The 23,312-nt window shown below is 37.8% G+C and overlaps 1 protein-coding gene across 6 annotated transcripts in view; it reads right to left on the bottom strand.

The window, feature by feature from the left end:
- The window catches only part of LOC146004072 (extended synaptotagmin-2-like), a 60,266-nt gene that overhangs the window by 23,895 nt on the left and 13,059 nt on the right, over nucleotides 1–23,312 (bottom strand). For 5 of the 6 annotated variants that reach the window (XM_083142694.1, XM_083142698.1, XM_083142696.1 and 2 more), the window contains 6 exons: nucleotides 20,227–20,372; nucleotides 18,086–18,206; nucleotides 16,233–16,406; nucleotides 10,671–10,753; nucleotides 9,580–9,628; nucleotides 7,071–7,160 (listed from right to left, as the gene is read on the bottom strand). In XM_083142694.1, the coding sequence (XP_082998820.1) occupies nucleotides 7,071–7,160; nucleotides 9,580–9,628; nucleotides 10,671–10,753; nucleotides 16,233–16,406; nucleotides 18,086–18,206; nucleotides 20,227–20,372 (663 nt within the window). The remainder of the gene's footprint in view (nucleotides 1–7,070; nucleotides 7,161–9,579; nucleotides 9,629–10,670; nucleotides 10,754–16,232; nucleotides 16,407–18,085; nucleotides 18,207–20,226; nucleotides 20,373–23,312) is intronic. The other variant, XM_083142700.1, reaches the window with a different exon arrangement.

The following is a 23,312-nucleotide window of genomic DNA, read 5'->3' as shown; positions in this document are numbered from 1 at the left end:
TATTAGAAGTGAAATGTTAATTCTGTGGAATAAGTGTAGTTTTTAAATCAAATTTAGGATTATTTTCACAATTTTAAAACCAATATGTCTTTTTATATACCACTTTTCATCCATCTTTTCACCGCTATAACACCAATATTTTCTTTTATTTACCGCTTTTGAACCCGAAATTGACCCAGTTTTTGTACCGAAATTTTGCCTTCTTATTTACCAAAAATATGTGCCTCTAGGCATAAGGTACGTCCGTCATTCCGCATGCCGGAAGGTTCGTTGTCGGACATTCGAGTGTCATATTCCACCCAGAATTTGGCCAGCCCGGGCACGTCTACCGACGAGCCCTTGTCATTCCGCTCCTAGTAACGCCGTGGTTCACTCGAACCCGGTACCTTCGGTCAGGCCCTGATGGCTATGACAGAACTACCACCTGGGAAATTATCATCAATTCCCAGGATTTTATCTAAATTTTGAAAGTGGCATTTGATTTTGATGACCCTTGTCCTTGCAGTAGTCTCTTGAAATACAATTTGGTATTTTTTTTATATGCATTTGGTGCGTGACTTATAATAGTTCGGCTATAAACGATACGACTCAATCACACCATGGTGTGTGTACTTAGTGGGTCACAGCAGAGAGTATTGCTGAAGTCAATTGTGTTTTTAATTAATTAAAGTCCTTTAAAGTTTCAATTTCATATATATTTTTAAAACAGACCGTACCTTGTTAATGATCCGAAAAGTAACGCCGTTTGTGTTTATGTCTTTTAAGTTTAAACTGTTAATGATTATCGCAAGGAGGATATTTAATTTTATCACGTTTAGTTTTGAAATGCACAAGGTTCAGTGGTCGACTCCATTATAATTAAAATGACTGAAATCTCCTCGCCCCGAAGATGGAAGCCTTGATACTAATAATTGTAGTGCAAATTGATAAGGAGATAGTCGAGAGAATACATGAGTCAGTCGCAATGCAATTTTTATTTTACCTTATTTAAGGATTTTTTTTACTAAAGTAAAGTTAATATTTAAAAAAAAACGAAATGCTAATTATATTTCTAGGAATAGAGGAGCAATTATATGTCTGCTACTATACGCTGGCGTAAGTAGTCAGAGTGACGCTATCATTCGGTTAGAGTATAACCCGCTCGTTGATTCAATGTTCTAGCTAAGGATTAATAATAGGTGTTTTTAGTTGTACGTGCAGAAATACCGGTAGTGAAATAAAAAAGAGTGCGCAAGTGTTTATATATATGTTTCAAGGAATAGAGGAGCAATGATGTCCACTACTAAAGGTAGTAAGTGTGACGCTCCCTTCCATTAGTTTTAAGGTTATGTCTTCCTCTACGAATTAATTGTGTACACAGAGGTACCCGTAGCAAGAGGAATGACACTGTCATTGTAGCGCAATGACATAAGAATGACTTAGTCTGCATGACTTTTAGTTTGTTAAGACACCATAATTAGGCGTAAGCCAACTTGTAATGAAAAGTAGAACGAAGCGTAAGCGGTATTCAAGGCATGGAGTATTTCACATATTAACGAGATTTTCTTTTGTTATTATCCATATATTGTCTCTCTCAGCTACTTATTAAAGGATAGCTTAATATTCCTCCCTTTGCATTTTCTAGCTCTGAATTTTAAATACCTTAAATTTCATGTGTATTTATATTATGATATTTATATTTCAAGTTACGGCATTCCTTAATGTTTAAATAAACACTCTTCAGCATTATTCAAGAGATTTCGTGAAGTTATTTAATCGCATCGCAAATCACTAAATCACTAAATAGCGATAAAAGTTAAAAAGGTTGTTTAAATTAAGGCAAAACTGGTTGTCATTTTTTTTTCATTAAATAACGATGAAGTATTGCGAATAGTATAATCAATCAAGCCCTCCCCTTAGGTATAATCACGTTTACATTCCGTCAGCTTACGATAGGTTTAAACACGCAAGTTTAATCTCTGCACCGAAAGCACGATTCATTCGTTGTTTTCCTTTTGTTCCTTCGAACTCAGGATATGTGCAGTCGCAAGACTCAAGTCCAGGATTTTCCTTCCATGTAAGTCGACAGATTTCCGTGCGGAAATTTCCAGTTTCGCGTTAGCGGAAGAAACATATACTATTTCAGTCTCGGAAAGAGAGAGAATTTGATGACACATTTTTTTCTTTTCGTCGAGGGTCGGGATGGATGCGGAATTTGTTGTAGATGAACTTTACACTCAGGTGGCTTCGACACTGCCATTCCTAGCCTCAAACCGAGGTGTTAATAAGAGCCTCTTCAAGGGCGCTTATTTATGCGATTTTTTCCTTGTTCCTTCAGAATTTTCAAAAGTTTCCCGAATGAAATTAATTACTTCTTACAGATTAATTTTGTGTTAATCTTCGTAAAGTAGGTAATAGTGAGCAATTGTGCTCATATTTTAATCTCCCACACGTGATAGACTTTAGTTGAAGTAATATCATACGAAAGGAACGTGATTCCCAGGTTGTTTGTAGGGGTGAGGAAATCGTTACTGTTATCCTATTACTAATTTGGAACTTCATTTTAACTGTTTATTTATGCTATACGTCAGGCGTATGCAAGCGCAAACCAACCTTGACTAGTGAGCGTTAACAATGCGTCACTATGTCGCCTTGATTTATTCATCCATTTTATTATGTATCTTTCGTAATTAATGATTTTAACGTCATTGGAGCCATGTCATTTACTCTTTTATTTTACTTGTGGGTAGGTCCGTTTTACCAGCTCTGACGTTACCGAATTTTGGGTTAATTATTTTTTTTTCGTCAGTTCCTCATTTTTTACAATGCTTTGACACTTCTGACATGATATTAATGGATTTCGTCGGGTTATTTTTCTGATACCATGGGATATATTTTATACCATCTACATATTACTTTTATATATTTATCAATATTTTAATCCTAGATATTTTCGTTTATTTTATTGTATATTGATCATGTCCCAACAAAGGGCATTTAGTGATATATCATAACTTTAGTTTTATATTGCACATTATTTTATATTTTGGGAGAAGCCAGGGGTTATATATAATTTAGTCAATATATACATATATTACTTTTGATGGTCATATTTTCATTTTAATGGTGTTCCAGTGTTAAGGCGTCAAATGACATTTTCCGCCTTTTATTTTATTTAGACTTCATTCAAACTTTGTTTTATACTTTATATCACTTATTAGGCAGTTTATTTTCTTTTAGTTTACTTATCTTTACTCATGATTTTCACTTGCCTATAAAAGACGATTACTTTACACATTTTTTATATATTTTAAATACTGAATGACTGAGAGCAATGTAGTCTTTCCAATGTCCTACCTGTTTCCTACCCTGTTCGGAAATTCCACGAGTTCAAGGTATTTCGAAAGTAGTCCAGCGATTTTTTTTGAGGCCTTAAGAAGAACGCATTCCTAAAGGCTTTGGAGCTCACCAGCCTCCTTTGGATTTCAGCGGTGTATGTCACTGGTGTGAGAGCTGTAATTTTCACCTCAAGACGCCGCTGCTGCTTTTATGCATCTTCGATAATCACAATCAGAACGATCTATCCCCTTTTGGTCATCTTTGCCCCTGTTCCCATTATCTACCAACAATTGGGACCAGCGTAGCAGCAACGAAAATCCTATCCCAAGTGACATCCCAGGATCGGAACAGCACCAGGAACACCAGAAGAAATTTCCACTTACAGAGCAACCCCCCCCCCCCCCCATGACTCTAACCCCCTTAAGAAGAAGCATGAACATTTCATGTACATCGTCCCCTTTTGCTCTGTAAGGTCAGGCAGTACTTCACGACATATTGGAACTTTCCGGGTACAGTCAATGACCCAAATGTGTTGAGACCCCACCCCTGTGGATCAGCAACCTGCCAGGCTACCTGTGAACAGTTTCATCATACCAGTGGCCATGTTTAGTGTTCGCCTTCTTGGAGTGATCGAGGCGTCGCAACCCCCCGGACACCTTCCATACTGTATGCAACGGCACGGTACACCTTCCGTTTTCGCATGCAACCAGCGTACGAAATGTGTCGCCGTAAGATGTGTGCCGGAAATATGCAATGGCGTCTGCCGTAAACTTTCGGGGGCCTAACATTCCCCCCCCCCCCCTCAATGTCCGCCATTGTACGATGCATATTTTGGGGCTTGGAAACGCTACTTGGAGTGGCTCTCCATGGACTACCCTGTGTTCGCCGCTCCACGGCCAACGTCTTTTCATCTGACCTGTGCTGAACAGTATTCCTGAACTTTCCACACCGGGATTCGAACCCGGTCCCCCAGTGCAATTGTGATCGGTCCAGGACCGTGTATTTCCCGGAACAATGCTTCATATCCCAGGACTCTGGGGTTTGAGTGTATTTGGATTGCCCTGCCTTCTGACTTCGCAGGTCATCGTGTGCCCACATTAGTGTGCTACGAACGTAAATAGCAAGTGAAAATTTATTCTTCAATTATATTCTTCTCTTCGTATGGTTGCGGATAGCCAATACTGCTTGTGTTGTTTTCTTTTATTGGCTTTAGTGCATCCATGTCAATGCCGCGAAGTCCAGTGGAGATTGGTGTTTACCATGGCTTTTTTTTGCTCTCGCCTCGAACGATCAACCTGACTAGGTGGAAGACTGCGAGCATACGGCATCAAGGTTTCTCACAGCTTACGTTCGGCGCTTAGTTAGCAGTTGTTCAGATGCCATTACCAATCTCTCCGAGTTGTTATGCGAAACGCAGAAGTCATTCCCATGGATCGGGTTACGATCCAGTGTGATGCACTTTTCCGCTGACTCCGCGGACCTGCGAACAACACTTGCTATCGCATGTTGATATACCGTCAGCATCTCTCATTACGAAAGACTCTTCCAGCTAATGTAAACAAAGGACTTTATTTCAGCAGTCAAGTTTGAGCTTAATTCTGTTCCATTTAATTTTCGGTGAAGGGTCTCCGACATTTTTTTTATTATTTTATTTTATTTTATGTAACCTTTTTCATGTAATAAAAAATACTTTTAAATTTTGATGAATGGCAGAAGGTTCAATTTAAACTTTTAATGATTACAATTTCAATTTTAGAAATTGTCTCGCAAGAGGGAGTGTCGTACCATACCCGTTCGATTAAGAAATATTGACCCTGGCAGACCTTGTCAGCTCCTGCTCAGAAATGTGTTGGGTAAGCCTTTCACAGGAAATGGTAAGAACACTGGCCTTTGGCGAGAGGTGACGAGAGGCCAAGCGAGGGTTTAAATAGGTGTGCATGAGAGCGACACGAGGTCTTTTAATCTGGAATCATCGGAGAAGCAGGAGCTACTGGTCTTATTTCTAAACCGAACAGGGTAAGCTAGTCTACACCCCATTCTGCCATTCACATTGCTCACTTCAGTCTAAAACGAATCATGAGTCTATTTTAATGATAAGTTAGATATTTGTACCTGCCCATTCAGGGCTGTCTCTACCATCAACTAGTACTAATCGGGAGGGGCAAGTTACATCCCTATTTAAGATCCCCGCGTTCAGGTTGGAACGCTATGATTTCATCACCACCATATGTTTATATGAAATTCTGTACTCCTATTTCATATTTCATTTCAGACGGCTAACACAAGAATGGCTAATAGCAAATGTATGGGCTCATGAAACTTGTACATAATGGACATCTGTGGGATTTTTTTACCAGGAAGGGACAAGCAAGCAAGGTATTTTTTTCCAGGCTGGGGTCAACGAGGCATATTTTCCCCATAAAACTGTTGCCTTCTCAAGAAAATACCCTTTTAGTTTTAAGTTATCAATTCCTGCAATGTCCTTAAAGTAATTGACATAAATTACTCTGACAAAAAAAAAATTATGTGTGTGATATGTACGAGGTTTGTTCAAAATGTATCCGACCTTAATTTTTTTGGCTTAAGCAAATGTAGTTAGGGAGGCATGGTTTGATGCACGTATGTAGGTGATCCTAATGCACATTTTTTTTTCAAGCCTACAGAAGCAGTCAGTCACCGGCAGACCGCCGATAAGTGAGGAGGTGTAAGTGAGCAGCATCGGAATTTCTTTTTTGACAAAATGACTGAAAAACTTGAACAACGCTACTGCACTAAATTTTGTGTCAAGCTTGGAGAATCCCAAGTGGAAACGATACGCAAGATTCGACAGGCCTTCGTGGACAAAGCAATGGGCACCACACAGATTTATCCTATATAAAGGAGTGGTACAACCACTTCAAAGATGGCTGCACGTCAGTGGAGAGTGAAGCACATTATGGTAGGCCCTCAACATCCAGAAATGAGATCGTCATTGACCAAGTGAGGACCCTGGTGATGCAGGATCGTTGAATCATGATCAGAGAACTTTCAGACAAGGTCGGCATCAGTATTGGATATGTTCATTACATTTTGACTAATGATTTGGGTCTCAGGAGAATGTCAGCGAAGTTTGTGCCGAAGCTGCTAACGATCGAGCAGAAGAAACTCCACTTGGAGATACAGACTTTCCTAGCCATACACAGCACACCTGTGCTTCATCAGGCTCCCTACTTTCCTGACATGGCTCCATGTAATTTCTGGCTTTTCCCCAAGCAGAAAATGTCCCTGAAAGGAACCAGATTTCAGTCCACAGAAGACATCCTGCAAAATGTGATGGACCAGCTGCATGCAATCCCAAAAGAGGTGTTCCAGCGCTGCTTCCAACAGTGGGAGAACCGTTGGGAGAAGTGTGTGGCAGCCCAAGGGGACTACTTTGAAGGAGATTAATGTAAGATTGTGGTATCTGAACACACACATTTTTTATTAATAAAAGTCTGATACTTTTTGAACAAACCTTGTATACTTTTAGTTTGCTGACCTAAGCTGATTTCCCTGACATTTCCAGGTCAGTGAAAACCTTGACAATGTATCTTCTCATTTTGTAGTTATGTGTGGGACCAGCACACTTCTAGCTGGATGTCCAATTTCATAACCTCTGGTGTAGGTGTATTATTTCCCTCAACATCTTTCTTATAATTGTCAAATTCAATATGTACACTCTACTCATTATTTCATATTTATTCAAAAAAAAAATACTCAAACACAATGCTTACTGGACATAGATCCTTTGCATTTGAAGTCACAGGCACCCACAATGTCTTTAAATGGATCTTAACTTCCCTTACATCATCTAGCTGTAGCCACTGCAATTTATAAAAGATCTCATGAAAAGGCAATTATTTTTTTCACTACAAACTCTATTATTGAAATCTGATCTTGAGAAAGACATTTTAAAATAATCATAAAACTGACCTGGAAAAACACTGACCTCAGCCTGAGGCGATGAGGGCCGACTGAGACCCTCTAATGACACACTGTGTCCAGCTTACAGATACATAAGATTAGTCTGTTACAGTCCCAGAGAGAAGGGGTTTCCCCGACGGCGCAGTGGTAGCATCGTCGCCTTGTGATCAAGGGGTCCCGGGTTCGATACCTGGTGGAGGCACATAGTGGTTCAGATCCCACTTTAAACTGTAGGTCCAATCCCGATTAGCCTGACTGTGCATAAAGTGGACTTAAAACACCAACTCAACTCAACTCAACCAGACAGAAGGCTCGAAGTCGGCTCTCAATATGTAAGGGTTCAAATGCTCCGAATCACACAGCAAGCTCCATCAATTAACAATAGACCATTTCCATGAAACACCCCAAACAGCTCATCAAAATGTAAATCGCAAAAGTAAATCATTAAATGTAAACACGGATGATTTCATGTATAACATAAATCATTTGCATTGCACTTCATGGCATAAGCACCAACTAAACACCAAACATTACGATATACATCTATAATAAATTTATTTTCAGTTTTGAAAATTGCTACCCAAAAAGTTTCACACATTTTGTGCATAATTATGGAGTTTTGATCCTACGTTTCATACTCCTACAACAATACTTTATATTTTTCTGACCCATCACTGCAGCAGCCTTTATTTTCTGTACTATCATCATGATGGGCGTAACTTGGGGCCTAATTTTGAGGGGGCAGAATCGAACTTAATACTTAACTTTGTGGGGGGGGGGGGCACAACCAAAAAGTTTTGCATTCCAAATAGATAACATTCAGGATTATTTGCTAATTAATTGTTACAGTTGCGAAATCACAAATATTACTCTTTATTACTTTGCTCCTCATGTTCCAGGAGGTTAATAAAAGAACCTCTAACTTGAAATTTCATTAAGCCTGAAAAGTTTGGGGGACAAGCACCCCCCCTCCCCTTGCCCCACCAAGTTACGCCTATCATCACCATATTTGTTTTGTCGACAATTCTTTGCTATTCATGTATCTAAAGAAATATGTATTTCCAATCTGTTTGTCTGGCTATGGACCATTCTCGAAACTTTGGAAATATTTTCTAGACTATATTGTACACTTCATATTTACATTTCACATTCATGTACGACCTTCATATCCTATTTTCTTTGGCAGAATACATAGCCTAACCTGTGGGTACATAATAGTGCCACCTACTCACATGTTAACTATTATTCTCCTTAAGTATAAATTAGGGCACCATTGCAAATACTCTTAAAGATTTCCACTAATACCAATATTTGAAAATTATAACTTTTCAAAGTAGCTATGAATATTTATTAAATTTATAATACAAGGTTTCCATTGGAACTGTATCATGAAAATTTATCAGGGTTTTTCCTTTAATATCTTTGAAGTATTTATAATCTCACATGAGATAATCACTTAATCATAAAATCCATTTCTTCCCAAAATGTTGTTGCAAATTGGGAAAATTAAATATTTTGCACATTTGCATATTTGCAAGGATATTTAGATTGTGAGAGTGTCATTTGGCATTTTAACGCACTCCGTGAGACATTCAGACTACTATATTATTGACCAGGATTGGATATAACTAGAGGCATGCATATTTCGTTTTTGACGAAATACGAAATGTGAAATAACACATGTTTCTGAAAGGTGTGAGGTGCATTTCCTACCCTGTTTTGTCACAAAATGATGCGAAATGAACTACAAAATGCGAAATAGACTCATAAACACGAAATTTAGAGTTTATTCACTGACATGACACTTTCTGAAGTTTGAATTATCCTGTAAGTTATGCAATTCAAGGAAAATAGTTTAATTCTGCTGTAAATATTTGAGAAGCAAAAATGGATCCCTTTATACAGTCATAAACTTAATACTCTGGTAACTACATAAATGTGCTATTAAAAGGGCTATGTTTATTTTGTGTAATGAGTGCAGTTTTTAAATCAAATTTAGGATTATTTTCACAATTTTAAAGCAAAAATGTAATTTTATATACTGCTTTTGATCCAATTTTTCACCGATATAACATTTAATTATTCTTTTTTTTTACTGCTTTTGAACCCAAAATTGACTTTGGTTTTGTACCTAAATTTTGCTTTTTTATTTACCAAAAATATGTGCCTCTAGATTTAACCAATACTCTCTGATACTGATACTATTAGAATCAGGCAATACATTGGTATTGCTATTTGGTCAGTTATGCTGCAAGTACATGTGTGTGTACATGTGAATACATATAAGGCTAACATTTACTTAGTATAGGGTTTGCTTACCGCGTCCCTCTCTCCTTCTTTCATTATCATAGATATATCTATTGCGACCCTGTAAGAAATATACTGCATTACTCACATTATGTTGACATGATAAAAATTATTATACAACAGTATTTAAAAAACTGTTAGGTTCTTTTAAAACAAAAGTCACTGGGGGCAATATTAACAATATTGACCTGTCATGTGGTGACATTTGTAACACACAAAATGCCTGAATGGTATTCCTATTTACGGTATTAGGTACATTCCCTGCATGGGCACTTGGCCCCCAGTGATGTACGGTATTCACTTCGAGAATGAACAATAAGCAATGTATTTTCCTTTTCACAATTTCTTGCTAAAATTTATGCATAATAAGTACTGTATTTGTGGCCATAATGCAATGAACTCTTTTGCTCAGAAAATTAAACAGCTAGTAGCTAGTCAGTTGTACTGGTGCAGTTTTTCAGTTGAATCACCCACAAGACAACTCATGCTAAGTGAAAGCACCAGGTGGCAGGCAGAAGCTCAAGGTGGGTATGTGCGCAAAATACATGGTAACAGATACAGCTGAACCTTGATATCCAAGAAACGGACATGTGCAGTTAATGCTTTCACAGAACCTGCAGCAGAATGCACCGTCCTTGCTGGTTACTCCCTGACAGTGTTGTGCAGTGGTCTTCAAGTTTGAAGCAAATACATCTTATCTTTGTATCAATTTTGTGCTAAACTTCTTAGAATAAATGCAAAGTTGTGGCAGAGATGGATGAGTAGCAATGAATGAAGACTGGAATTAGAGATGACAAATTAAAATAAAAGAGATACACCAGCAACATAACTCGTGCATGCACTCAAGACATTTTCCCTTAAAGGTGGAAACACTTATTACAGATCGACCACAAGGAAAAAACCTTGGGACGAAAAGTCCCCACGCAGCTTTCCCTTCTTCCCTGCACCTCGGGCCATAAGGAAGCATGGTCCACTCTCATCGTCCCCTACTCGCAGGAGTACGTTGCACAGGAGTCACGGGTCTGCGCAGGTTATTTTGCTCGTGGTTCCACTATACTTTATTTTACATGAGTATTCTGTCAATGAGGAAATGTGATTCTTACCTGCCAATGTATGCAGCCATATCCGGGCCTTCATCGTATATCTCTACGGTCATTTCCTGAGAACTGGAGTGTTCTATAACAAACTAAAATTAAAGAAAAGAAAATCTGTGTTGGTTCTATGTTTCAGAAACATCAATGGAGTACCACTAATTAAAACTATACTGTTTTAAAATTTGAAATTATGTCGAAGTGTTGAGTAATAAAACAGTTTAGTCACTACAAAGAAAAAGTAGTAGATGGGTAATCTGCAAGCAGTTATGAATGAGTTCAATACTATGAGCCTTGAGTTAGGGAAAAAATAACCATATACTTATAAATGCATTTCATAAAAGACTGTACATGAATCTGTTTTAATATTCAGAATGGAAAATGCATAATAGTAAAATTATGGATGTAGTAGACCAGCCAAAGACCAAAATTGTGACTATTATCTCCATGGAATGTTATCTATGCTAAATGAGTCATAGGTCAGACAGAAATTTTGACCTTTATGGTCTTTTTAAGGTCGTATTGTGACCAAAAAAATGTAAAATCACAAAGTCATCCAAATATAGTAATGTTACATCAAACTAAAGGTATGGATGAGACGAACAGTTTGGTATTATTTTTAGGTCAGAATATCGATCTCAGAAGTAGGTCTTAGTCCCAAATTTGAATTTGAATTTAAAATTTTGGGTGCGTCAGCACTAAGGCTATTTTGCACCCGTCACATTATACGGGATCCAGCCCCTTATCGTTACAAATAACAACTCTAACGTTGCAGAACTAAAATCATAAAATATTAAAATCTTCTGACTTTCGTTAAAAGCTGAGGCTGTAAAGGGGCACTCAGCACACATAAGGACAAAAGAACAGGACAATACAAACAAAATTATACTGGCCACGGGGCCAGTCGCCAGAGCCTCGTTAGTCTTCAGTCCAGGGTGTACTAATGTGGAAGTGAGGTTGACATTTGGGTGTACTACGTGGAAGGTCACCCCTTACACCCCAGTCCCAAATTTGAGATTGCTATACAGGGTTAATCAAAATGGTTGTCGAGGTTTCCATATTTTTTCCTCAGCAGGTCATGAAACATTTTGCATTTATAACCGCACCAGTTGATACACACACTCCGAAAGTTTTCTTTCATAATAGGCAGTGTCCTGTAGTTACACATTTGATGGCTAGGAGGCAGGTTTTACAAGATGGCAGGTTATGGCTCTGCTAAGATGTTTTTTGTGCTTGAGTTTCATGATAGTCAGTCAGTTGTAGTTGTCCAACCACGCATTCCATGTGCAACTTGGCAAACCAAACTGATTAAGAATGAAGCCTATTGTTTATGCTGCTTTGAGCTTTTACACCTGAGGATCATGATCGAAAGAAGACTTTTGGAGAAGTGTTTTGGTCAATGGTAACTGACTGACTTAAGGAATTCGAGAGCAAAAAATGTCTTCTCAGATCTGTGAGGCACCATCTTGTTTAAAATGCCTCCTAGTGGCTAAATAGTAACTACTGCCTATTACGAAAGACAACTTTAAGAGTGTCTCCATCAATTGGTGCAGCTATAATTTCCAAATGTTTCATGACCTGCTCCTAAAAAAATATATTGAAACCCCGACAATCACATTGAATAACCCTGTATTTCTGATGAGTGGCCTTCACATCTGAACTTCCTGAAAGCAAATGCTGTGCTGGACAGAATCTGGCATGTATGCAACCAACACAACTAAAACCACACTGAATGGAAAAAAAGCATAGGTTTTTACATTTTCCTTGGATGTGGCCTTTAAGAAAGAAGGCTGCAATTGACAGAAATGCATTCCACAATGCAATTTGCCAATTTTATGGTGTTCTCAGTGACAAGAATGTGAAAGGACTCATGATAGAACTGGATGAAAAGAAGCAGTGGCTGCTCCTTAGGTAGCAAAGTTCTCCAACTTTCTGAATTTACATCGAAAATTATAAAACTTATTATGTAGTGAATAATAGTTATATCATGTAATCACAAAACATCCTGAGCATTTTCTGTTGTTGTTTACCTATGCAAGGGATGAAAATTTACATCTTCCCATGCCATGGTATACTCAACTCCTGTCACTTCAAGATGTCATTGGAGGCCTTCCGATCCTTTTACATGCATTTCGGATGCTATACCTGCCTCTATCCCTATCCCAGTCTAAGGATGGCAGGTGATTGTAGGGCGATTGCCATCACCTCCTAGGGCCTCCTCAATGGTGCAGTGGTAGCATCGTTGCCTTTTAATCAAGAGGTCCCGAGTTCGATATTCGGTGGAGGCACATAGTGGTTCGGATCCCACTTTAAACTGTAGGTCCAGTCCCGATTTCACTTACTGTGCATAAAGTGGACTTAAAACACCAAATCAATCAAGCCATCACCTCCAGCGTTGCCAACCTCATAGCATGTTAGAACCTTACATGCATGTTAAAAGGAGAATATTTTTGTCTCGCAAGCTGTTCACTTGTATTTAGTTGATCATGTAAAATAAGAATAACAGTCAGCTCTGTGGCAGAGTGGGCAGCATCAAACCAGGAGTCCCAGCTTTGAACCCTGGTCAAGGCATGTATGCATCATTGTGTTTATTCTGTTCATTCATTTCACCTGTTAATCGCTCATCCTTATCGTCTTGATGAAGTAGAAAAATGCCATAAAATTGATTGGATGGAAATAGCTAGATAAACAATAGATTACTTTCGATGCACCTTGCAATCAAATTGTTCCAAGTTTGATATCCGGTGGATATCCCAGTTTAAACAGAAGATCTAGTCCCCAGTTAGCACATGATTTGGACTTAAAAACAAGAGCTCAAACTTTCGATGCAAAAAACAAGTTTCAATTTGTGAAGTATTATTTGATATTTTCTGAAAATTTTGGTCTCTTTGTAAAATTTTGTACATAGGTAGTTTGTATTTGTGTGAACACCAGCAGTTGTTGCTTATTATTAGATATATTTCTATCATTTTCAAAACTTATTTCAGTATATGTGTGTTCAAAAAAGTAGTTTATTAACATCGTTTAAGTTTCGGAAATTTCTACTGTTTATTAACAGTAGCATAACTTTATAAAAATGTTCATATCACAGATCAGTATTGGCATATTGTTTCTAATTCTTTTTGATATATTATCTCCAGGACTGTACATAACATACGGTCCAGATGGAACACGAGATATTTTTATCTGAGTAGGTTTCATAAAAACTTTTGAATTTTGATTGATTGATTGAGTGTTTTAAGTCCACTTTATGCACAGTAAGGCTAATCAGGACTGGAGCTACAGCTTAAGGTGGGATCCGAACCACTATGTGCCTACACCGGGTATCGTACCTGGGACCCCTTGATTTCAAGGTGACGACAGGGAAGGCCCATTTTGACTTTTGACTTTGACCTATATGACCCACTTCTGAGATTGATATTCAGACTCAAAAATCAAATCAAACTGTTTGTCTTATCCATACCTTTCATTTGATAAGTTTTGACTATATTTGGATGACTTTGCGATTTGACCTTTTTGGGTCACAATTAGGACCTTAGAGGATAAAAATTTCTAGTGGCATCCACCCTAGTATTTCTGCTCGACCTATGACTGATTGATTTAGCAAGGGTGACGATTATTAACATTCCATGCAGGTAAAGGTTTTTTTAAAGCTTTTTTTTGCTTCTTGGCTGGTCTACTAATGTAACTTGAAGAATATTTATTAAGAATAGACAAGTATGAAATTTTTTTTTTTACTGATACCTATAAAGTACTGACACACTACGCTCCTCACAAAAAGTTTGGAATATTGCTAAATTTGGCACAAAATGTTTGAAATGTTGTTGTATTAGGCAATAGGTGATAGGCAGGGTGGCATATGTCGACGAAACCACGAGAACATTCAGCAGACAGATACCATGTGTTGTTGCATTCCAAGGCAATGCCTATTACCTATTGCCTAATACAATAATATTCCAAAATTTTTGTCAGGAGTGTATTTATTGTTAACTGATTGGAAATCAAACATGTACATGTTCCATGATGACCCCGATTAATTCATTCACCTTAATTTATGATGTACATATGTAACCATTTGACTCTATGGGCTTACAAAGAAATACTGCATACTTAGACATCTACTTTAGAAAATCATCACATATGAATTATATCTGTATGTTTGTATAAAAAAGAAAACCAAAAAAAGCAGAATTTTGCCCCAAATTACAGGATATTTATAGAAATACTGGATGAGTAAAGTTACCTGCAAAATCAATACATTTATATACCTACATTGACTAATACTGAGAGAATATCAATTATATTTAGAGAACTATAAAATATTATTAGCAAATAAGCCTATGCAAATAAATGCTGTTATCATGTTATGCTGTTATTGTGCTACCATCTAATTATTATGTCCCCTTCCCTATAAGTCAAATGCATGTTATTTGAACCAAGGATAGAACTTATCATTGGAACAAGATTAAAATACTAGTACATTCGTTTAAAGAAAAAATAACATGGTTAAGTACATATTTGTATCTTAATACAAGCTCTAACTACTAGGGCAAATTAAAAAGTAAGTTACACCCCCTGTATAAAACAAACAAAACATGTTAGAAAGAAAATAATTATTGGAGAAAAATGCATGAACATTTAACTTTGTTCGACATAGTCACCAAGGTGTTCCAAGCACTTTTCGAATCTTGTGACCATTTTTTTTATTTCTTGTGTGTAAAAATTCCATCCAATTTCAATTGAGTTGACTTTTGTGCTCATTGGTTAACAATTGTGGCACCCAGTGAGAGCACAGTTTACTATACACCCAACTGGCCATAAATCAGCATAGACACACTATTGTATGATATATTCAGTTCACTTGCAATCTCTTTTAATTTTCACATGGTGGCAAGGATGATTGCATTCACATGCTCCATTTTGTCGATAGTGTTCCAGTTGCAAGCTGTCCGACACACTGTTCGTCGTTCACGTTCAATCTTTCGAACATATGGCAATTTCCTGATCATGGGATGTGACATTGCATTCCTACCATACACCTCGACAATTTGGCGATGGATTTCACTTTGATTATGCCTTCATGTCCACAAAAATCGGACGGCTGAGCGCAACTCAATGTTGGACGAAACCCACCTCAGTACGACACGCCATACTGATACGGCGACTACTCTCATATTAAAGCAGCTGCAGCAAGGCTGCTTTGGATATGGGGAGAGTACATTCCGGACAGTGCTGCCACCAAGCGTGATTATTTTCTCTCTTTAAGCACAGGAACACAGCTCGGGTGTAACTTACTTTTTGATTCGCCCACGTATCAATAAAGAATGCCCTGGACAACAGTTTCCATGTTACATGATGGCTAGTCTTCATAGCAAGATATTCGTTCTGCTGCTTCAAATCCTGTATAAGGCATAAATATTCCATTACGTTTGTCTATCATATATTTCATCAATTTATAATTAATCTTCACCATTGCAGTTGACCCAGAGTAATTTATTCATGGAATCAAAAACTATTAGCCCCAGTGTAAATAATTTAAGTGAGAAATTTATCAACAAACTACATTTCACATACCTCACACCAAAAATCGAACCTAGGGTTTGCATTGTTAGTGATGGCCGGACTTCTGAAGCGTGTAGCACCAACTTGCACTATCAAAATGGAATCAGGCATCCCACTAAAGTTTAACAGAGTCGCATTTCTATGTGGTAATTTTGTGGCTTCAACAACATTAACTACCAAAACACCCTATGTAAACACAAAACAATGAACTAGGTTGGAATGGAAAACAAAAGATTTAAATACTATGAAATAAAGTAACCTAAAGTCCTTGGTGCAACAGCCCGTTGAGGGGCCTCCCCGATGGCGCAGTGGTAGCGTCGTCGCCTTGTAGTCAAGGGGTCCCAGGTTCGATACCTGGTGGAGGCACATGGCACAGTGGTTCGGATCCCACTTTAAAAACTGTAGGTCCAGTCCCGATTAGCCTTACTGTGCATAAAGTGGACTTAAAACACCAACTCAAACCAATCAAACCAAGCAACAGCCCGTTGAGGGCCAAAGCCTGATAAGCAGCTTTTCCACTGGGTGGTGTGGGGTAAGCTCTGAAGTTCTATTGCTACTGTCTTCTGGCCTTCAAAACTACAGTCTGCTACTTCATTTATTCAAGTAGCTCCCGAATCGTCCACAAGATGGCTGAACACTGAAGCTTTTGATGCTCCCATCGGGAATTGAACCAAGGACTACTTGCTCCAAAGAAAGAGCACTAAAGACCAGAAGGTTTAACCTGCTTTGGCTCTGTCATCTACAGAGCATTGTTGCCAATGATTTTGGTGCAAGCAAGCAAATGTGACGATGGGTCATTCTGTGAGCAGTCATTTGGGGGTAAAGGTAAAAAAAGAAAGGTAAAGTTCCCTATGCATGACGCACCATGCCATGAAGGCACAATTAGGGGATGTGTAAGTAGAGCCAGACACTTTCTCGTTCTCAGCCTTTTTGGAGGTGATGTGATCACCACCATGCTCTGGCTGATATTACTCCCCAATATTGTCCATTGATTTGAGACTGAGTGTCCCCTGGAGCCGCTTTATGTGGGGACAAGGCTGGAAAAATTCAGACCTTAAATCACCCACCCTGAGAATCGAATCTGGGTTTATCAATGGGTCCCAGGTTCGATACCCGGTGGAGGCACATTGCACAGTGGTCCGGATCCCACTTTAAACTGTAGGCTCAGTCCCGATTGGCCTTTCTGTGCATAAAGTGGACTTAAAACTTCAATTCAATTCAAATCGAATCCAGGTTTCCTACATGACAGTCAGACACCCTACCGACTAGACTACCATAGCGCATAGTCATTTGGAGGTGCAAGCTTGTAATGGTAAAGAGTTTACAGATAAAATAACTTGACTGGAGGAATTATGACATTTGAATTTTTCTTCGAAGAACCTGTAAATATTGGCAACTAAATCACGGGCATCTGAATGCAACAATATTCCTTTCCTCACACTTACAACCAAAATCACGCACAACATGAAAACAATCAACAAAAAAACAAAGCAAAGGTACATCGCATCTAAAGATATTCGTTTGGTGGTTACGCAGAGAGGTAATTCACTTTAATAAACTCAGGCTGAACTTGTAATCATCTTGATAATGTCATGCCAATTATGCAAGCAATTTAAATTTTTACAAAGAATTACCGACTGACTCCAAGCTCATGCCAATTTCTGATTTGGCTTCATGATATTTTCTAACTCCATAATACCTTTATAACATAATATGAAATCAACAAGAGCATGTAGGTCTTTCCATGGCCTTAAATGGAGTGAATATCTTGTCATTTTCTGAGGAAATGTTTCACAAATCAGAATAGTGTCAAGACATGCTACAATCAAAAAAATAATGTATATCTTGTATTTTTTTGTACTTACACGTGGACAAGGCATTTTCACTTTTTGAGATGGTATGTCATCGGTAAATGGAACTGCTATTTTATTTGGCAATACCATTGCTTCTGCTATTTGTGTTTCAATAATGTTGTGAAGAATATTGCTGAAAAATAACAACAATAATGCTAAACATTATTTTCCCAGTAAAAAAGTATCACAATAAAATGTTATATACATGATTATAAATACCATTCATGCTTTGTGGCAATTTTCATCCCTTCAGAACAGCACATTTATTCCATACGCAGTATAATATGAATAGGCCTGATTAATTAATGCTCTATACAGGGTGTATCATAAGTAATAGCGCAAACTTCCATGTTTGTACATATTAGAAATGTTGTACTTTATTCATACAAATTCTAAAAATCTTCTAAAAAAATCTGGACATACACAAGTAGAGCACTCGTATGAATAACTCCTTCCACCTTTCTACTGTCCGCACATCCAAAACACATAGTGGTCTAGGATTTCAATGTGTAAAACTCTATAACAAGCTGCCAGAGGAATTCAAGAATCATAATCCAACAATTTAAAATAATAGTAAAGAGCTTGCTTATGAAGTATTTGTTTTATAGCACAGAGGAGTACTTAGATCATATTTTTCATTAATAGACATAACCTTTGATTTTTCTTGTATTTTTTATGTTATTCTATACTCCTTTATACATTTTTATATGCATAAGTATGTGTTAATTCCTTTGTACTCAAAATTATACATGTAATTGACCTATCCCATATCATAGTGCTATTTGTACTTATATGATCAAGTGGATGGAAATAAATCATATCATATCATATCATATCATGATAATAGAAGCAAAAAAGTCTCAGTAAACATGGGTCTGCAAACGAGCCGTTTTCGAGATAATTGCGAATGTGTGGTTACAAGCCGCCACTAACTTCCACTGTTTGTAAATGTCATCCAAGTTGGTAAAATGCTAATAATGTGTGCAAATGTGTGGTTAGAAGCCATCACTGATTGCATTTTGTAAAAACCGAGTGCTTTACTCCTAGTGTGTTCCAAGGTTTGCTCCTTGTTTACAAAAAAGAACATTTCCGAGAGGTGGCGTTGTAATAAAACAGGATGGATACAATCAGTACACAGTCTAATCGTACTGTGGGAGTCACATCAGTTGTGCTGTACTGCGTAGTGAAAATGGAACCTTACAGCAATGAAGAGTACATTTTACCAACTAGGATGACGTTTACAAACAATGAAGTTAGTAGCAGCCTGTAACCACACATTTTCAATTATCTCAAAAATGGCTCGTTTGCAAACCCATGTTTACCAAGACTTTTTTGCTTCTATTATCGTGTACTTTCAACTGCGTCAGTTTGCGCTATTACTTATGATACACCCTGTATGCAATGTCTGATTTTGGAATATTCGATTAGAAGATCATTGATAAGATTGCAAATTAAAAAATTGATATTTCTATAAATAGTCTCTTATTAAATGCACAATTGTGCCTTGCTTTGTTCAATCTGAATATGAAGGAATGATATATAAATCCACTACAGTCAGTTGGTTACAAAAAATAACACCGAGGAGTATAACGTGCTTATACTGTGTGAAAAGTTCACCATCTACAGGGAGATTTTCTTTAGGTTTGTGAGAGCAACCAATGTCACACAATGGCACTACCTACCACACAGCATGTCCCAATCAACAGCGCCAATGGCATAGGTTATTCTGGTCTTCAAATCATCAAAATTAATCACAGAAGGAGTTGGTGCACTTTGTCCTTGACACAATCCCACACAAGAAAGTCCAGAGGTGTAATTTTAAAAGACCTCGGAGGCCAGGCAATTGAACTTCCTCTACCAACCCAATGTGCTTGTGTAATGTCTTATTGGTAAATCTGAGACAAACCTGGTGAATCATATGAAATGTTGTGCATACCAATTACAATTCTTGTTATTGGGGTGTGAAGTTGTACAGAATATTTATGGATACTCTGTACATTAATTCAATATTACCCGATCCCATACAAGGTGCAATATAGTTTAGTTAAATTATATAATTTGGAATTTTGGCATAATTAAACAACACTGATATACTAGTATTAAACATGTGAACCTCAAATATTTAAATTTTTCCACTACATGGCAGCACTTACCTAAGACCTGGTAAATCCAGAATATTTGCAATACCCAGAAGTTGAAAGTCTATTGAAGGGTTATTCAAGAAAAATATCTGAATGCCACCAATGAGAGGGATATCAGCAAATAGTGGCTTTAGAATAATGCGAGCAAGAGCGTGAATCTGGAAATATAAATAAATTTTCAATTACATATCATCAATTATATAGTGAAGAGGTCACAAGCAAGTAAACAGTGATTTTTCATTTGTAGTAGATCTATTGAGCTCTAAGCTATCTAAGACAAAGTTTCATGTATTTCTATAAAACAGCCACTCCTAAAAGCTACTAAAAATCAATCAAATCAAAATATTTAGTGTTTAAGCATTGTAACGTGAAATATAATATGTAGTGCATCGTTATTAGCTAAGGTTCTGTCCCTGGTCTGGTCACTGGAAACACAATTGGGGGCATTGAAACCTTAGCTGTACCTGATTTCACTCTCTGTATTTGAAGGTAGGAATACATTTTTACTTGAAAATATGAAAGTATTGAATCATAAGTTTACTGTTTACTTCCCATTGTTTTGCCTTAAAAAATAATTATGTTTCATAATTTTGATTGTACCACAATAGCAGATTTCAGTGTTTTAATGACTCTTGTATAATAAAACTTGTTTCTCAAATTGGAAGTCATGACACCTTTTAAAAAATGTCCTTTAACCTTAACTTGTAATAAGCATTCTTTACTTGAGGACAGAGGAGTGCATGTAACCGGTGTTACCACAGGAAATAGCAAAATTTATTTATTTATTTATTTTACCTAAAGTTTCAGATACAGCACTGAATGACCATTTTACACTGAAATAGTAACAGTAGGAAAACAACAATAACAACAACAACAAAATAGAGTACAACAAATCAAAATTATACATATATCGTTAACAATTTTCTAAAACTTTCTTCTGGCAAGAATATGTCCACATTTGGAGGCAGGTTATTATATGAGTGAGGAAGCCTGTAGAAAAGAGACCTCTGTAGATAGGAGAGCCTTGTGGTGGGATTGTGGAAGAGCTTAATGTTGCGGGTTGGCCATGTGGGAACACGTAGATGAAATTTGTTGAGCAGAAATTCGGATTTAATTTTACCATTCATGATTTTGTGCAAGAATTTAATGTCTGCTAATTCGCGACAAGTGTGTGGTGGTTGGATATTGAAGACAGGCATAATATCTGTTTTCTGAAGGTGCCTCAGAGAAGGTATTCTGTGGCGAGCAATGGCGAGGAAAAAGTTGAGAACAGAATCAATCCGGGAAAGATTTGTTTTTGAAGCCATGGTCCAGATAGGAGAGCAGTATTCAAGAATGGGGGAGATAAGGGATTTGTAAAATATGCTGATTGATGATTGGTTTTGGATTTCAGTGAACCTGTACAGAAGACCGAGAAGACGCATTGCTCTTTTATTAGTGTTCGTAATGTGCTCATTAAAGTTTAGTTTTTCGTCGATGATAACTCCGAGATCTTTTTGAGAGGAAACTTTTTTGATGGGATTGTTTTCAAGATAGTAAGCAGAATCGAGTTTGTTCCTTCTTAGGGAAATGGTGAGGCAGGAGCATTTTTTAGGATTCAATTTAAGTTTCCACTGGCGACACCACACAAGTAGTTCTGTAAGAGCTTGCTGTAAGATTAAAGCATCGTGTTCTGTTGAGATTTCTGTGAAGAGTTTACAGTCATTGGCAAACAGAAGTATATTAAAAGGGAGAGAGGACAGTCTCTCGGGGAGATCATCCATGTAAAGAAGAAACAAAAGTGGGCCTAAGATGCTCCCTTGGGGAACTCCAGACAAAACAGGAAGAAAGCTGGAAGAGGTGCCAGGAAGGATAACACGCTGCTCTCGTGCACTCAGATAGTCTTGTAGTAAGGATAGAAATTTCCCATGGATGTTAAATCTGGATTTTACTTCTTCAAGGGAGGTTTTAATCGAATAGAGAGTGTGTGAACTGACAGACTTGACGTTAGGAAGAGGTTCAGAAATTGTCTCTGAGGAGAAATTTTCATGAAAAAACACATTAAAAAGTTTCGCTCTCTCATCTCCTACAGCGGTGGTAGAATAATGCACAATTTCGATCGGGACACGCAGGTTCTGCTTTCTTGAATTAACTAACGAAAAGAACTTCTTTGGATCAGTCATACACTCTGATGTTAAGTTATTTACATAATCAATATACTTATTTTTGAATAGATTTTTTGAGTGCCTCCGAATATCACAGAATGTTTTATAAGTGTGTTCATTAGGGCACTGTTTCCACAAGCTCCAAGCCTGTTTCTTGTTTTTCAAAATATGAATTAGTTCACTATCAAACCAAACCGGGTACTTCGCAGAGCACGCTTTCTTAGTGGGAACAAAGTCATTTATTGCAGCATGCAGAACTTCCACAAACATCTCCACGGCGTCGTTGATCTCTTCCTGTTCCAGCAGAAACCAGGGGTAGGCATCTAGTGCTCTGCGAATTTCATTCCAGGGGGCTTTTCGCCACAGGCGGTGTGGTCCATTCTGGGGTTGGAGGTTCTTGACCTTCTCAGCGGACGGGAGGTGCACAGTGACATCTAGAGAGGCATGGTCTGACGGTAGCAAGTTCCTTTGTGGAGTTATCTCCATTTCACACAGTGTTGCCAGCACATAGTCCAAATTACTTTCCCCTCGTGTTTTGTGCATGTTATGTTGCTTCAAACAAATGCCGCGTATGAAAGTGTCGATAAACCATTTGTCATTTGAGCAATTTGCACTTCCGGTGGTTGGAGTTTCCCAGTCAATTGAAAGATTGAAGTCGCCACACAATAGGACATTTCCACACTTCATGGCTGTCAACACCGAATCCCTGCAAGCTTCAAGGATATGCAGGGGAGAGTTTTTGTGCAGGCGGTAGTAGGCACCAAGAAGAAGTTTTTTACCTTTCAGAATATTAACTTCCACCCAAATTATTTCACAAGCTCGACTTAGATCACCACGTAGTTTACAGTTCCATTTTGTGTTTAAACAAATCATGACACCACCCCCATGTTGATTTAGGCGGTCATTTCTAAAAATATTAAAGTTCTTGGCGAACGGAAGTTCAGCGTCACTCAC

This window comes from Lepisma saccharinum, chromosome 21 (assembly GCF_977018435.1).
Source record: "Lepisma saccharinum chromosome 21, izLepSacc3.1, whole genome shotgun sequence".
NCBI classification, from domain to species: domain Eukaryota; kingdom Metazoa; phylum Arthropoda; class Insecta; order Zygentoma; family Lepismatidae; genus Lepisma; species Lepisma saccharinum.
Note: the sequence above shows the minus strand (reverse complement) of the source record. Positions and strands in the feature narration are given on the sequence as shown.